Below are 17,929 nucleotides of genomic sequence, written 5' to 3'. Positions count from 1 at the left end.
GTATAGGGGCCCAGTACCTGCTTAATGGAGACAGGAACACAGAGCGTCCTCAACAACCACTTGATCCCTTAGCTGAAATCTGTAGGGGTAAAGAAGGAAAAGGAGAAAGAGAAAAGCAAGATGGGTCTGGTAGAAAGTCCTTATTGTCTGTCTGATTCATTTTTGTCACATTAAGTGAAGTTACAATGCTGAAAAGGAACACTCATCAAAATTTCTAATGTGAATTTTCCCTTAAAGACAAATAGAAGGAAAAGATGATAAAAATAGGCAGAGTGTTAGTTTAATTTCATCCATTAAATTAAAAAAACCAACATTTAAAAATCCACGTATTATGCTTAATTCTGTGCTAAGAGATAAAGAGGTTACAGACAACCCATAGAACATGGGTCTTTTCTGAAGGGCCTCAGTAACTAGTTGGGAGATAATACTAAGAATCAGCTAAGGTTACCAGGCAGTTTACCAAGTGCCATCTTGTGTGATGCAGACTTTGGAGATTATAGATATTTGGGATTTGAGGCTGGAATTAATACTTCATTCATTCACCAAATATTTATTAAGAACCTATTATGGTTCCCTGTGAATAAGAGTTTCTGTTTGGAGTTTGCAATCTAATATAGGAAGTCAAGGGAAATAACTGACTAATACAAGAATAGATTAAGTGCTAAATAGCAGGAGGATGCTTTGTAGATGAGAAAAGGTTATTACTGTAACTTCTGAATGAAAGGGGAGGTAACATCGTGAATGATTTTAAAGTAAAGGTATTATTTAGGACAAGCCTTGAAAGATGAGTAGGACTTTGAAAAGAATAGAATATTCCAGGCTGAAGCATGAGCAAGAGCATGACAGACGTGAAAGGGCTTAGTTTTAGGAGTATGCTCAGATGGGACAAAGGATGTTTGAAGGTAGTGTATTACTTTCTGTTGCCAAGGTTAACAAATTACCATAAACTTAAAGCCATACAAATTTAGTTTCCTACAGCTCTGTAGGTCAAAAGTCCAACAAAGGTGTCACTGGGATGAAATTTAGGAGCTGGAGGGCTGAGTTCCATTCCAGGGGCTCCAGGGGTGAATCTGTTTCCTTGGTTTTTCCAGTTTCTAGAGGTCACCACAATCCTGGTGGGTGGCCCCCTTCCTCTCTTTTCAAAGCCAGCAGTGTTACATCTCTCTAATCATTCTTCATAGTCCCATCTCCCTCCTCACTCAACTCTCTTGCCTCCCCTTTTCCAGTTTTGAAGGCCCTGGTGACTACATTGGGCCCACTCAATAATCCAGGATAATCTATTTTAAGATCAGGTGACTAGAAACCTTAATTCCTCTTTGTCATGAAATTTATATTCATAAATTATGGGGATTAAGACTGGATATCTTTGGGCAGCCATTATTCTGCCTACCACAGGTAGTAAGGAGGAGCTAAACTTGAGAAGAAAGGAGGCCAAAAGAGGAAGGAGTGTGAATGCACTGGTAAGGTGCAAATTTCTGAGGCTTGACATAAATTCTCATTTTTTTGAAGACAGCTTTGACTGCAGCGTAGAAAATTGGACAGGCAATTTTGAGGAGCAACATTAGAAGGTCACAACTACAGGCGAGGTAAAGAGTTTAAGGTAGGAGGGCAGAGCTGATTGTTTTGTTGGTGTGAGGTTGCCTCTGCCAATTTGTTTTCCATCAAAATTCATGACATCATCCCACAGGATCTGAGCAAGTACAATTTCCAGTAATTTGGCTGAATTCATTCAGTAGATGCTGCCACTCGGGCCTCAAATCATCCACTTAACAATCAACAAGAGGAAACCAGAATGGTGGAAAATCTCCCAATCATTAGCAAGGCCGAAGCTCACACAGAGCTAAACACGGAATTTTTTTAATAGTCCAACTCGCAGGCAAAGCACGCAGTCCTCGTTCTAAGGTGTTGCTTTAACACGGACACAGAATTGAAAAGCTGGGCATGGCCTCAGTGAACAAATTGAAAGCTCATCCACCATCAACAGAAAGCTCTGGCCGTCTTCCAGACCCACCCGGAGCAGGCCCTTCCGCCCACCGCCCTCTTGTCCCCCGCCCCCTACAACAGGGCAGCAGGGACTGGAAGCCAGCATCGCTGAGTCTACTGACACCACCTCCTCCATCCAACTAGGACGTCAGCGCCCAGTCACGGGAGCGCCCAGCGTGGGATGGTGTTGGGGGATTAAGGGGGGGGGGGGTGGGTGGTGGTGGTGGTGGTGGTGGAGGCGGTCACGTGCCCCGAGGCTGCCAGCTTCCGGCTTCGTCACTTCCGGTGCGACCGTCGCTTCTGTCCGGCCGGGCGCTGGATGCGTTCGGTTCCTCCTTCCTGCATCTGACAGTTTACACAGCTGCCCCTTGCCTGTTACCAGCGGAAGGGACATGAGCGTCCCTGGGCCGTCCCCCCCGGACGGGGTCCTGACAGCGCCGCCGGACTGTCTGGGGGCCGCGGAGCCTACGCTGGGTACGTGCTGCGGGGCGGGGCGGGCGGCCGGGACCAAGTGGCTGGGTCTCCCGGGCCGCCCCGCGGGAGTAAGCAGTTTTTGGCAGCTGCGGCCCCGAGGCTCTTGCCCGCGTGCAGAAGTGGGGAAGCGCGCCGAGCCCCCTGCCCGGTGGAGTGGGCGGGACGGGAGGCCTGGAGGGGAAGCGGTGTATGGGGTGCAGTGGGAGGCGATTGGTGGTGAAGTCGTTCTGAGTTTGTGCGCTGACTCCAGCACATCGGTTCTTTGTTAGGCGTAAGTGGTTGAGGATGAATTTGTCAGAAGGATGATCGGTTTGAAATTCAGAGAATTGATGTATCCAGTATTATTGACCGCTCAATCATGGAATGCCCTGTCTTGCTGGTTGACATTACTGTGTCCCTGTTCCTCCAGCAGTCTTTCTCATCTGGAGTTCCAGGAGAGGTTTAAGTCCTAATGCTCTAAGGCATGCATTGAATGTAATGAGTTGACTTGCTTTGCATCCAGAATGGTACTATTTATGTACCATCTTTGGGAGAATTGAGAAAATAGTTGCTCAAAGCAGTTTCTGTGTTACGGATAGGGAACCCTAGATGAGAAAGGCCGCAGGACTTTGGATGTGCCTTTTGTTTTACCTCCTGTTTCAGAAATATAGGGATTATCCCAAAATAGTGCTCTCATCCCTTTCTTGGTCTTGCTTGTCCTCAGTGATCTCCCCCTCTCTTCACTCCTTAATAAGTTGCTTTTATAAATATGACTTCCCTATATGTATGTGAAGCTGGGGTCCCTTTCCTAACTCTTGCCTGCTTCTCCATCTGCTTGCATACTTTGACGTGGTTGTTTTGCACTAACCTTACATACAGCATGTACATAAATAAAAGCAGATGTCTGATCCTATTAATGGTGCCAAGTCACTCTCACTTGATACTTTGACATTACTGTTGACTTTTTCCTCTCACTTGCCTCCAGCCTCTCTTAGGTCTAGGGGGTTCTACTATCCAACTTCCACCTCCTCTTTGTATTTTCACCCTTAGCACAACAATTGTAATACTAGTCCACCTCCAGTCTATCTATCCCTCTCCTGCCCATCGGTGCCCCAAGATAAAGCTCCACTTGTGTCATTTCCTTGCTTGGAAGCCTTAAGTGGCTCCTTGCTACTCACTAAACATACGTCCAGCCCATTAGCTTGGCGCTCAAGGGTTCTTATAGGCTGGCCACGTGATCTTATAGCTCACTACGCTATATGCCACATACTCCAGACATCCCAAACTACCTTTTCTTTCCAGAGCAATCCCATATTCCCTCCTTCCCTTGTACTGCTTTCTTTACTCATATTGACTCCCTTCTCCTCTTTAGAATTCGTACCCATGTGGAAATAGTAGTCCTCTTCTTAGATTGTTGGTAGGAGTATAAATTGGTGCCGTTTCTTAGGAAGGCAGTTCTGCACTGTGTACTTTAACAATTCATAAACCCTTTGTCCTGTCAGTCTAAGAATTTCTTGTACAGAAAGACTGACACATTGTTTGAAATAGCAAAAAGTGAAAATAACCTCAGTACCCATTCATAGGTGTCTGAGTCTTCTTGGGCTGCTCTGACAACATGCCGTAGTAGGCTGGGTGGCTTAAACAGCAGCCATTTATTCTTGGAAATTCCGAAGGCTGGAAAGTCCACAATCTAGGTGTTGGCAGATTAGTTTCCTGGTGAGGACCCTCTTGCTATCTTGCGCATGGCTGCCTTCTCACTGTGTCCTCACGTGGTGGGGGGAGAGAGCTCTGGTCTCTCTTCCTCTTCTTTTAAGGACACCAGTCCCGTCGTGGGGGCCTCACTCTCATGACCTCCTCTAAACCTAATTACTTCCCAAAGGCCCCACCTCCTATTACCATTACGTTGGAGGTTAGGGCTTAAATGTAAATTTTGGGGGAACACAAACATTTAGTCCCAAACAATAGGGAACTGATTAAACAAATATGGTAGAATTCTATTTTGTTAAAAAGAAGGTAGTAGATCTGTATATATTGATATGGAAAAAATACCTAAGATGTATATTTAAAAGTTTAGAACAATATGAGTAATAGTTCTTTTGTGATAAAAACGCTCTATGTGTGCGTATGCAAAGACAGTTTCTTGAAGGCTGTCTAAGAAACTCCGGAGTGACTCTGTCTGGAGTAAGGAGTGAAAAGGAATATTTTTACTTTTCAGTTTATGCCCCCTTTTCTTGTGTTTTAAATTTTTACTATGAGTAACACTTGAAATGAAAATTCCATCCAGTTTTAAAACTTCTTCAGCCTCAAATGCCCACACTTCCTTTAGGAATTGTTCCCAGACTTCCCTGATGAGAGTGATCTTTCTCTCCTCTGAATTCCCCTGACAGTCTCTGTCTCTCTAATGGCCCTTCTCGCGTTCTAAGATTCCTTTGGATTGAGCTCTTTCAGGGAAGGGGATTTGCCTAGTTTATTGTTGTAACCTCAGAACCTAGTACATAATATAGATTTGCTGTATGAATACGGTGAAGACCCTTTTTTCTTTGATCTCTCATAATGAAGTACCTTGAACTTAGTAACTAAATGTATACAGAAACTTGAGTAACTTAGACTCTTCCAATAATTCACCAGAAGATTGGGGCAGGGGCAAGTTGGGGGGAGGGATGTCCTAAGAGTTAAATGTATATATATTGTAAGGGAAGTATATTAGTTGTTATACCTTAAAGTTGAAATATCCTTATTTGGGTGTTTCTCTTTATCTGTAATACTTATGTTTTCTGTATTTTCTTAAAGTTGCTGCTGTTTGCACTGTTATTGTAATCAAGCCTTAAGCCATGGTGTTAATTCTCGTGTATAATTTATTCACATCCCATCTGATGGTACAGCAATGGCAGTATTCATTAATGAGCCACTTTTCCCATTATATTTTTATTTCACTTATGGAGTGCTTCAGTTTCTAGTTAGCTCTTACTTGTTTGAATATTGCCTTGCAACTTTGAGAATTCCTAAGTTTGTTCATGTTTCTCAGGATCAAAATAAAAATCACACTATTTTATTCTCATCTCTGAAAGCTTATTTTGAACATGGCAGCATATTGTTTTTCTCAATCTTGCCAAAATTTAAATCTGTGGTAAAAACTATGCTTGGAAATGGTCTAAAAGCAATGTGTCATGATAAATGTATTCTATATAATTTTCTAATTTGATGTCACCAGTTATTAACACATTATGATTGAAGAGAGATGTTCAGAGTTTAATAGTTTAAAAATGCTTTTAGAGTTCAATTTTGGTAATGTGACCATCTCACTTTTTTTTTTTTTCTCTCACTCTAAACTAGTGATTCTAAAATCTCACAAACCATTAATAGAACCTGGTTTAGAAATTGTTTTGTACTTTTCTTGGAAGGAGTAGTGATTGATGGGTATTCCTTTTAGACATTTTTGAATGCCTGGCACAGGGCTTACACTGCTATTATTCAAAGGAAGAGTATGAGGCATAGTACCTGGCATCACGTCTAGATCGATGACGCTAGACAGTCATACACTATTTTCTATGAGAAGTTAAGGTGCTGAATCTCAAGAGAAGAGAAATTCTTAGAAAATCTCTCCTCTTCTCTCTAACAAATGATAAAACAACCCCCCCCATTACATGTAAATAATATATCAAGCAATAGGCAAAGTAAATATTGACCCATGTTTTTACTTGCGTAGAATTGAAAAAAAATATTTTTAGGCATTGCATTTTTTAAAATATAATTTCTGTATGCTTCTGAAAGTGAGAATTTCTTACTTTAATTTAGTGACTGTTTCCCATTTTTAGAACTCAGACTCCTTTAATAATCCATTGAAAACTAAATCCTTTACTTGAAAAATATGCAAATATACAGAATTTTGCTTGTGTTAGTATTCTTTTAACTTGAACTTTACCTTATACTAGTAGCTTAAAAACAATTTTTGAGTGCTTATAACCCACTTTTTAGAGGCAGCTCAGAAGGTAAATGTTAAAAAAACAGAAAAGCAGGATGCTGTAGTATCGTGTGTGTGTGCTCTGAACCCGCTGCCAGCCTCCTCTCCTTCCCCTCCCTCCCTCCCACTCTCTGTGTCAGTGTAAAAGTTTCCTAAATTCGATTTTTGCTTGGGAACAGGTTTAAGTGACACTTCTCCAGACGAAGGGTTAGTAGAGGACCTGATGGTAGACGACAAAGCTGTGGAGCAGCTGGCGGAAGGATTGCTTTCTCACTACCTGCCCGATCTGCAGAGATCCAAACAGGCCCTCCAGGAACTCACGTGAGCTAACAGAAACCACAGAAGCGCTCCTTTCCCCTCGGGCGTAGTCGTAATTTACTGTATGAGTGTATTCTGTGTGAAGGTATATTTTGTAACCTTTAATACAATCAAGTATTTCTATATCTTTAGTGATAGCAAATGGAAGTGGACGGGTACAAATGTAAAAAAATACGAAATGAATACTCCTAGAGTGTATGATCTCTTCTGAGAAGTACCCCTAAATCTTATCTAGACTCTGATTAGTTTGGTGTTTTACCATTATTTTATGAAAGTATTGTGTGTCGGAGTGTTGCAGGATGGGTATAAAACTGTTTCTGAGTACAGTTGAAAGATTGCCTCTGTAAAAGTCACACTTTTTTCAGTTGTCCGTTCACATGAGTTTCCAGAAATTGTTAAGTATCTTTTTTTGAGATGACCCATTTCATTCCTGGTAGCTAACTCTACTAGCTAAATAAAGAGTTGGAGGATATGTTAAGAGAGGAATAGGATAAGGAAGAACAGAACCCACAGAGTGGGATCAGTATGCAAAAATATACACTCTGACTTTATCAGCTCCCACCCAGAAATAGCAGACTTAACTTCTGCTTCCTCCTGCGTCAGGACCTCTCTGGATTGCCCAGGCTGGCGTGTCATTTCTTTTTGTGGTGGTCAGCTTTCAACTGGCTGTGAAGTGCTGCTGCCCTAAGACCTACCCTTTGAAAATTTATCTCACAAGCCTTTATGAGGGCAAAAGGAGAGGAATAATCAACTGTGTCCATTTAATAAATGTTAGTAAGTAATGTTGTAATCCTTGGGTTTGAAAGTGATAAATGAGTATCAAAGTAGTACTATGTTCTAGCACATGTGGGACATTACTTTAGTTAAAGAGTTGGCAACATTCTCAGTTTTCTTCTAGTTCCAAGTGAGATTTTTTTATCCCTAGTGTGTGGTATGCCTTGTATTTTGATGCCAGTCAATGCTTAGGGCGAAAAAGTCATAAAGATTTTGTGGGGGAGTTTGGATAAGGTAAGATAGACTGAAGGAAGGTGAGAAACTCTGCAAGCAAAGCATATCTGGATCACACTTTACTTACAAGAAGCTGGGAATCCATGTTTATTTGCAGAGTTTAGTTGATGAAGACATTGGCTAAAATTTAGTGTTTTGAATAACCCCATTTATCTTCCTAGGCAGCCAGCCAATGATGATGATGATAATGATGATGATGATAAAATCAGCTACTGTCTATATGTACTGCATGCCCAGCACTTTATATACCATATCTCAATTAACCCTGACACCCCCTTTATGAAGTATCTAACATTATTCCCATTGACAGTTGAGGAAACTGAAGTCAGCGAGGTTAAGTAACTTGAAAAAGATTACACAGGTAGTGGCAGAATTAACAATTGAACGTGATGGATAAGCACTTACTATACCTCTTGAGTATTAAGGAAATATAAGCAAATTTCAGAGAAAGGAAATAGAGACGTGTTTCCTAGTAGCTGCTTCTTTCATCCATCTCTCCAGCAATTTCACTGCAGATGAAGATGTAGGGGAAAGACTGCTGGGCTGAGAGAGGCACCTGGGTTCTAGTCCTGGCTCTGTCATCACACAGTTTAATCTTCATTAAGCCACTTTACCATTATAGAAAGAGGCTTACAGAGGTGAGGGAGCAGATAGTAGTAGATACAAATTAAGTTTACTTTATAGCTAACAATGGATAAGGGAGGCCAAGAAAGAAATTTAGTTTTATATATAAGACAGGCTATGAATATTCTTTTGTATGTATTTGTCATTTTAAGAGCATTGGAAAGAAAGAAAGAAGAGGTTCTAGGATCCAGGTCCCTGAAAGTAGCTGGGGAGGTGCAGTTGTAAGTTGCCTCCTTTGAGATAATTCAGGCTTGGACCTTCCAAGGAAATACCTGTTCCTCAGAAGATCACTCCTCAGATACTGCATCAAGGCCTCATAATCACTCCCAGCATATTTACCTTAGATTGTACAAAACTTCAAGGCAAAGGAAGTTCAATCATTTCTGCCCCACTACATTATAGCTAAATATTCTCTGGAACCTTCTTCTACAGTGTCTAGACTTATGGATCATGAAAGCACTGTACTTACAATTGTAGTTTTATTATGAAGGATACAGGTCAGGACCATCTAAATGAGGAGACAGAGCGAGGTCTGGGAGCATCCCAAACACAGAGCTTCTGTGCCCTCTCCTGGTGAAATTAGGGCACGTCACCCTCCCAGCACATCAGTCTGTTCACCAACCAGGAAGCTCCACTGAGCATGGGTCTCCAGAGTTTTTATTGGGGCTGCATTGCGTAGGTGTAATTGATCGAATCATTGGCCAAATAATTGAACTCAGTCTCCAGTCACCCTCCCTTCCTTGGAGAATGGGCTGATACCACATGGCTCAAAGCCCCAACCCTCTAACCACATAATTAATCTTTCTGACTTGTCCAGTCCTCATCCTGAAGCTCTGGGGGGCCCACCATAAGTCACCTCAGTAACATAAACTTAGGCTCATGAATAATAAATTCCTATCATTTGGAAAGTTCAAAGGGTTTTAGAATTGCCATGCCAGAAACCTGGGACAAAGATCAGACAAATTCATGATTATATAACAGGTGTCTTTTCAGATCTTTTGCCCATTTTTAAATTGGATTGTTTATCATCTTATTGTTGAGTTTTAAGAGTTCTTTGTATGGGCTGGCCCTGTGGCCTAGTAGTTAGGTTCACCGTGCTCTGCTTTGGCGGCCAGGGTTTGATTCCTGGACGTGGACCTATATCACTTGTCAGTGGCCATGCTGTGCTGGTGACCCACATACAAAATAAAGGAAGATTGGCATAGATGTAAGCTTAGAGTGAATCTGCCTGAAGCAAAAAGAGGAAGAGTGGCAACAGATGTTAGCTCAGGGCAAATCTTCCTCAGCAAAAAAAAAAAAAAAAAAAGAAAAAAAAAGAAAAAAGAGAAAAGAGTTCTTTGTATATTTTTGATACGAGTCCTTTATGTGTTTTACAAATATTTTCTCCAAGTGTGTGGCTTGTCTTTTCATTCTCTTAACAGTGTCTTTTGCAGAAGTTTTAGATTTTACATTTAGATCTGTGACCCATTTTAAGTCAATTCTTATGAAAGGTATAAGGTCTGCATCTCGATTAATTTCTTTGCATATGAGTGTCCAACTGCTCCCTCACCCATTTGTTGAAAAGACTATCCTTTCTCTATTGCCTTGCCTTTGCTTCTGTCAAAGAGCTGTTGACTATATTTGTGTGGGTTTAGTTAAGAGCTTTCTATACTGTTCCATTGATCAATGTGTCTGTTCTTTTGCCAATACCAGCCTGTCTTGATTTCTGTAGTTTTATTGAAATTGGGCAGTGTGAGTGTTCTAACTTTGTTCTTCTTCAGTATGTGTTCCGTGTTCTAGGTCCTTGCCTTTCCATGTGAGTTTTAGAATCAGTTTGTTGATATCTATGAAATAACTTGCTGGGGTTTTGCTTGGGATTGCATTGAATCTATAGATCAAGTTGGAAAGAATTGATATCTTAACAATATTGAGTCTTTTATTCCATATGCTTGGACTATCTCTCCATTGTTTAGATCTTCTTTGAGTTCTTTCATTTGAGTTTTATAGTTTTTGCATATAGACCCTGTAGATATTTTGTGAGATTTATACCAAAGTGTTTCATTTGAGGGGAGCTATTGTAAATGGTATTGATTTTTAATTTCAAATTGTAATTGTTCACTGCTAGTATATAGGAAAGCAACGGACTTTTGTATATTAACCTTGTATCCTGAAACCTTGCTATACTCACATATTAGTTCCTGGAGGTTTTTTGTTGATTCTTTGGGATTTTCCACATAGGCAATCATGTCATCTGTGAACAAAGACAGTTTTATTTCTTCCTTCCCAATCTGTATACCTTTTATTTCCTTTTCTTGGCTTGTTGCATTAGCTATGACTTCTAGTATGCTGGTGAATAGGAGTAGTGAGAGTGGACATCCTTTCCTTGTTCCTGATCTTAGGGAGAAAGCATCTAGTATCTCACCACAAGTGTAATGTTAGCCGTAGGGTTTTTTGGATGTTCTTTATCAAGTTGAGGAAGTTCCTCTCTCTTCTTGGTTTATTGAAAGTGTTTTTAATCACGAATGGGTGTTGGACTTTGTCAAATGCTTTTTTTGCATCAACTGATATGACGGTGCAGATTTTCTTTAGCCAGTTGATGTGGTGGATTATGTTGATTGGTTTTTGAATGTTGAAGCAGCTTTGCATAGTTGGAGTGAATCCTACTTAGTCATGGTGTATAATTCTTTTTATACATTGTTGGATTTGATTTGTTAATATTTTGGTGAGGATTTTTGCATCTTTGTTCATGAAAAATATTGGTGTATAGTTTTCCCTTCTTGTACTGTCTTTATCTAGTTTGGTTTTATGGTAATGCTGGCCTCATAGAATGAGTTAGGAAGTGCTCCCTTTGCTCTGTTTTCTGGACGAGATCATGGAGAATTGGTATAATTGCTTCCTTAAGTGTCTGGTAGAAATCACCAGTGAAGCCATCTTGTCCTAGTACTTTCTGGAAGGCTATTACTTATTGATTCAATTTTTCTAATAAATATAGGCCTATTTAGAGTATCTGTTTCTCCTTGTGTGAGTTTTGGTTTTTGGTGTCTTTCAAGGAATTAGTAATTTCCATCTAAGTTGTCAAATTTGTGGACATAGAGTTGTTGAAAGTATTCCTTTATTATCCTTTTAATGTTTGTGGGATCAGTAGTGATCACTTCTCTTCCATTAATTATATTAGTAATTTGTGTCTTCTCTCTTTTTTTCTTTGTTAGTCTGCCTAGACATTTATCAATTTTATTGATCTTCTGAAGAACAGCTTTTGGTTTTGTTGACTTTTCTCTATTGTTTTCCGGTTGTAACAGCCTGTTTTTGCTGTCCTGCTTATCTCACATCGTTGTCTGCCTGGGTTCTCCTCTCATCCATTCTGTATTTCACCTTCTGTGATCTCTAGTCAGAGCTGAATGTGACGTGTGGGATATGACAAACTCCTTATGGGGTGGTGATGTTGTAACTGCCCTTCAGGCTCTTCATTGCTGTTTCTTTTTTTCAGCTCTGTTCTGTTTAACATAGTTTTGCAAGGAAATCACGTCATATTTTTGTTTGTCTGTAGTTTTCTTTAAAATCTTCAATTAGGTGACCCCTCAGGGTCACTTTTTCCTGTGATCCATTGGTTGATCTGAGAGGAATATTAGGGAAGTTGGCATCTCTTCCTCAACAGGTTTTGAGTCAGAATTTTAATGTGGAACCTTAAAAGTTATCTAGTCTGACCTTCTCACTTTATAAATGAAGAAATTTAGGCCCAGAGAAAGAAACTAAATTTCCAAGATCACACAACTAGTTATTGGCAGGGGATCTTGTGATTCCTAGTCCTATGCTTTTTCCATCTTGTTTCTTTCTTTCTTTTTTTTTTTGAGGAAGATTAGCCCTGAGCTAACATCTGCTGCCAATCCTCCTCTTTTTGCTGAGGAAGACTGGCCCTGAGCTAACATCCGTGCCCATCTTCCTCTACTTCATATGTGGGACGCCTACCACAGCATGGCTTGCCAAGCGGTGCCATGTCTGCACCCGGGATCCGAACCAGTGAACCCCAGGCCGCCGAAGCGGAACGTGTGCATTTAACCACTGCGCCATGGGGGCCAGCCCCTCATCTTGTTTCTTATTTATCGCTTGATACTGCATTTTTTCCAGCTCTAATCTGAAAAGTCATTGCTCCTCATTTCCTTTATGGGAATGTTGCAATTTTAATATATATAAAACATCAAGTTTCTTGGGCAAGATAGTATAAACTTTTTTGGGATAATGCCGAGAGTTGCTAGAAATAACATTATAAAAATAATTTAAAATGATTTGATGATTTTAGTTATTAGGGTCTGAAATTGAGGCAAAACTAAAAGGCACATTTAGTTATCAGAATGTGGCTTGGAATATTATTTTGAAAAAAGTTATGCTAAACCAAATAAGCCTTGAAGAGTCAATAAATTTCCAACCTTATTTCCACCTTTAATATTAACCAAGATGAATGTAACTCCTTTTAATGGACCAGAACTTACAGTATGTAAAGTTTATTTTGGCTGTGTGCTTTTGTTTCAGACAGAACCAAGTTGTCTTATTAGACACACTGGAACAAGAAATTTCAAAATTTAAAGAATGTCATTCCATGTTGGATATTAATGCTTTGGTAAGTATGATTTAGTTGACCTAGCTTAATGACATCTTATTTGAGAAATAAGATTTATTCTCCCAACTATGTATTTATGTATGTTTAGGATCTTCTAATTTTTAAAGTTTAGAATTTATCTTTTAACAAGAAACCTGGATTTATTTTACTAGAACTTCCATTGTCTTCAATTGTTATCTTTCAAATGTTGAACTTTTGATAGCAAATTAAACTTATGTATGGAAGTCTGAAATAGATCTCATAATTAAAGACTTAGAGAAGTAAAAGTAAGGAATGTGCATCTCTAGCAATTACATGGTTTTTAAAATTAGCATTTTATTTAATTGTATGGCATTTTCATAATGCCATAACAAATCAATGCTGAAACAGACCCTTTGAGGGTCCTTTTCGGACCCTTTATATCTATTCCAAAGCCACATTCTGACAGTAAATGACAATTGTTGAATTTCGTCAGAAGCTCTAGCTTTTTGATAAGAGGAACTGATACTCTTTATTTTAAGAGACGGAATTAACAAGAATAAGAAACTTGTGGCTACCTTCCTTTTTACCTCGAATATTAGAAATAGCTTGGTTTGCATGATTTTGCGGACTTTCATACGCACCTCAAAAAATGGACTTTTCTTTGGACAAATGTGGCTTATTAATGTTTTCTGTTTACAACAATCAAAAACAAAGTCCGTCTTCTCTAGCATTAGGCAGGGGCCTGTGGTAGTAAATACAAAGTCTTCTACTCAGTAGTCCTGACTTCTTGTGAAGGAAGTGGGCTGGGCTCAACTGACCTACTTTTGTCTTCCCCACTGAGTTCATGGTGCAGCAGAACCAGTAATTGTTGAATGAATGAATGATAAATGAATGAACGAAGCAGATGTAATACTGTTGCTTCAGTCTGAAGGGGCAGAAACTAAGTCTAACTCGTTTTTCTTCTCTCAGCCCAAGAGTGGTTTTGATTCTCATTTAGGAACTGAAAACTGGAAGGCCCAGAGAGAGAGGAAGAGGGTCTGTAAGCTCTAGAGCTCATCAGACTGTGCTGTGACTTGTAGCTACGTGAAGGTGGCTAATCTCCACTGACACTTCTCTCATTTTTGTTAGCTGGTCTTCTCTTTCTGTTACCTTGCCTCAGAGTGAGGTGCTTTTTTCCTTCTGTCCCCTCTCTGGCTGAGATAGAAAGTCTATACTTATCACTCCTTGGGAAGAAAAATGTCCTCACAGAGGTTCTTCTGCTTGGTCTGACTTCAGAAGCCCAAGGACATGACGCAACTTGTCCACAGCTCTCTCAGGGCTCCCTGGGCACGGCTTGATTTTCCCTGATGGGCAGACGCTTCACTTGAACTGGCCCACGTTCCGCGGCTCGCTCTCTCCCCTGTGAAGCCAGTGGAGAGGGCTTGACTTTTCTAAAGTGAAACCAGTAGTGTTATTGGATAGTCTTCCTGGAATTTTATATATTGCCTGTTTTTAAAGCAAAATTTTATGTGTACACAGTATAAATACCTATTTCATGTTTAGTACCTCTTTTTTATCTGTCTGAACTGAATCAGGTGTTTTCAAAATCTGACTAATGGTTTAAATGAAATTTGAATTTTGGAATTAAAATGTGGAAAGGACTAAGGCTTTAAAAAATTTGACCAACTTAAAAGAATGAACTGTAATTTAGGCATTGACTTATTTATGCATTTTGATATTTCAGTCTGTTTTAACTTGACTTTTCATTTCCTTTTCCGTTAAGTTCACTGAAGCGAAACACTATCATGCCAAGTTGGTGAATATAAGAAAAGAGATGCTGATGCTTCATGAAAAGACATCAAAGTTAAAAGTGAGTTGAAAATTCTTTCACATTTGTTATAAAAGCAGAGATTCACTGTCTTTCTTCAGTATTCATTTTCTGACATATATACAGTAACATACTTAATTCATGGTACATTGTTTTCTTTTAAAACATAGAGCCTTGAACCCCACTCTGGGCTTGTCTCCTAGTAGCTGGGCTAGTAGGCTCATATTCTCTGAATATGTCACTGCAATTCTCATTTAACAGGAGTTTGGAGTAACATTTTTTTTTTGTATCAAAGTAGACCTTAAATTACCCAGAACAAATTTAAACGTTAAACATGAAATTTATTAATATGTATTGTTTACCTCAATTCAAAGCAATATTACTTTTAAATTAGGCTATAACCTATAACCCTTGAGTGTTCTCTTGGCTTTTAAATTTTTTAGAAAAGAGCACTTAAGCTGCAGCAGAAGAGGCAAAAAGAAGAGTTGGAAAGGGAACAGCAACGAGAGAAGGAATTTGAAAGAGAAAAGCAGTTAACTGCCAAACCAGCTAAACGGACGTGAGGAGTTGGCCGTGTGTGTGTGTTCCTTCCACTATCCCGTGTTCTTTGGATGTAAGATGACTTAAGTGGTGACTGAAGTTAAAGTGGTGCCTTATACCAGTGTGTCACATTTTGAAATCCTTTTCCCAGAAGCCCTGTCTGCATATCTTCATTTCAGCCTTTAAAGAAGCTTGTTTTCTAAGTAGAAGACATAATGTGTGTTGGTTTGGATATTTATATGTAACTTTTTCAACTTCTCTTTTGCTTAATTTTAAAATTCCTTCTTTTGGCTTTGAATCATTTATAAACTGGAGAATGGTTTGATTGTTTTAATAGTCTAGACTCTAAGTGGTTAAAAATTAGTGTGAATTTTTTAGGTTCTTAATAAGTGTGGATTTAAAAGTTACAGTTTCTTATTTTATGAAATGACTTGCCTTTCTGGTGGTACATTGCTGGATTTTGGCAATTGCCTTTTAATTACTTGGTTAAGAAGAAATGTCAACTGGTTAATCACGTAGGCCACTGGAAAAGAGGTGGTGTAAGCCCTTGTGCAGAACATGCTAGAAAGTGTGCACACAGGAAATAATAGCGTCTTAGACATGGGATAGGTGAGCAAGATGCCAGATAGATTTGGCTAACTGTATGCTCTGTCTGCTTCTTAGCATTGTTGTTGCTGTTTAGTTCTTACGGAACTTCTGGGTTCAAAGGAGGTTATATCTGTTCCTAAAGTGTGGCAGTGGTGGTGGAACTGTCACACACAAATGCTTAAATATTTGTAATACTTAGTAACTGAGTTGTCACACACTGAGATACAGTTGTCAGGTTTATCAGAGGAGCAGCCCATCTTTCCAAATGGGAGGTCTCATCGCTGGTTCTGTCTATCCTCTGATTGGCTGTGTTGCCTTAATGTGGTTACTTTTTTGTGCTTTTAAAAAATTCTTGAAGTAGAATGGTATATATCAACAGCCCATTCTGTAGATAATGACAGGAATGGTGAAAAATTAGTAGATAATTTCTACACAAAAGAGGCAGCATGATACCTTTAGTGTTTTCTAGATTTTTCCGTCCAGTATTATATATAGAAACTTATTATGTGAGGGAAATATTATGAAGTTTCATTGTTTAATATTGAGAGTATATTATTCACTGTTTTAGTATTATTTAATACCCAACTGGTCTTCAATCTCTGTTCCATAGAGACTGTACAGAACCTGTAAGGCTGTATGATTAGAATGTGTATCTTTTATGATCTGCATTACATTTTTGGTAAGCTGGAATCACTACCTCTGATCACCTCTCAGGCTAGTTAATGATGGAGAGGGCCTTGGATTTAAGTTGAGTGCTAAGAACTGGTCTGTTTAAAGGTTTAGTTTGTTTGAAAGCCTTTGCCTTCTTTATGAATGAATTATGATCTCACACTTCACTTGACTTTGACCTTATATTTAAGAATATAGATATATTTTACTTAAAAAGGCTATGTGTTGTCCTCAAACACTAGCTGAAACTCCTAGGGCAGGATTCATTAGAACTTGCAGGACAATGTCACCTAAATTGCTGAATGTACTCATTTATAATCTAACAAAGGCTGTGCGTTGTTTCTCAGAGTGGTTTGTGGACCAACTGCAATGATTATTTAAAATGCTGCCTCCTGGACACCACTCTCAATCCACCGAAGCAAATGTTTGTTTTGCCTTTTTTTTTTTTAAAGTTTCCCCAAGTGATTCTGATGTACCTTAAAAGTTGAGAACCACTGCACTGGTCTGGCTTTTCTAGGTCAGAGGTTCCCACACTAAACTGCATATCATTATCACCTGGGAACTTTAAAAAAAATACCGACATTCTGGAAGATTCTTACTCATTAGTTTGGTAGGGGAGACTCATGTAAATTTTAAAGAGCTCCGTGGATAATTCTGATGCAAAGAACCACCAGTCTAGACTATCTAGTGTTATATTTGTAAGTAGTGAAATAGTTTAAAAGCTACCCAGTAACTCTTGGGATTAATCTTATGAAATAAATTCTGAATTGCTGCTTTTGATATAAAGTCGGATTTGAGACTGAAATAGATAGCAGGCAGGACATAGATATAGAATTCTGGTTAATTAATTGAACTTTGGTGACCTGTATTAAAATCACGTTTATCAGATGAATGGGAAGGCACATAGATACTTTTAGAATTGTATTATTTGGGTTTTGAAGATGTTTTAAAGTGTCAGGAATGTATGTTAGCATCTACTTTTTTAGGTCAATTGTAAGTGAGAAGTACTGTTACTCTAGTAATTAAAACCTAAAACTGTAGCTGTATTTTAGGAGCATAGAAACATATCTTACTGACTAAACCTGAGTGGAACCCTTATAATTAGTCCTGCTGTATTTTTGCACAAAATAATGAATTGGTACTTGGGAGGATTCTGTTTTTTGGCTGAAAAAATTACCTTTATTTTGAAACTATATCATATCTGTACTGAACTAAAATGATAGGCGTTAATTTTGTATTTCCATTGCACTGGGTGTCATGTAAATATGCAGATGCTGAATGTAATATGGATTGTGTCCGCAGTGAGCGTTTGGGTGGATACAGTTTGTAAATATGCCAATTATACACCTCATACATTTGTCTGATATTGAGCTTGTGAAATGAGGATTACTTTTTACACATTTAATAAAAAAAAGTCTCTGAA

At 39.1% G+C, this 17,929-nt stretch overlaps 1 protein-coding gene across 2 annotated transcripts in view; it reads left to right on the top strand.

The window, feature by feature from the left end:
- Window positions 1–17,929, top strand: part of BLOC1S6 (biogenesis of lysosomal organelles complex 1 subunit 6) — a 106,419-nt gene extending 88,490 nt beyond the window's left edge. The window contains exons 1-5 of one of the 2 annotated variants that reach the window (XM_014847027.3): window positions 2,258–2,457; window positions 6,577–6,718; window positions 12,854–12,941; window positions 14,665–14,751; window positions 15,153–17,929. In XM_014847027.3, coding sequence (XP_014702513.1) covers window positions 2,376–2,457; window positions 6,577–6,718; window positions 12,854–12,941; window positions 14,665–14,751; window positions 15,153–15,272 — 519 coding nt within the window. In that variant the 5' untranslated portion in view covers window positions 2,258–2,375 and the 3' untranslated portion in view covers window positions 15,273–17,929. Of the gene's footprint in view, window positions 1–2,257; window positions 2,458–6,576; window positions 6,719–12,853; window positions 12,942–14,664; window positions 14,752–15,152 lie in introns of those variants that run through there. The other variant, XM_014847026.3, reaches the window with a different exon arrangement.

Source organism: Equus asinus, chromosome 2, assembly GCF_041296235.1.
Source record: "Equus asinus isolate D_3611 breed Donkey chromosome 2, EquAss-T2T_v2, whole genome shotgun sequence".
In the NCBI taxonomy this organism is placed as follows: Eukaryota; Metazoa; Chordata; class Mammalia; order Perissodactyla; family Equidae; genus Equus; species Equus asinus.
This window is presented reverse-complemented; position numbering and strand designations above follow the sequence as displayed.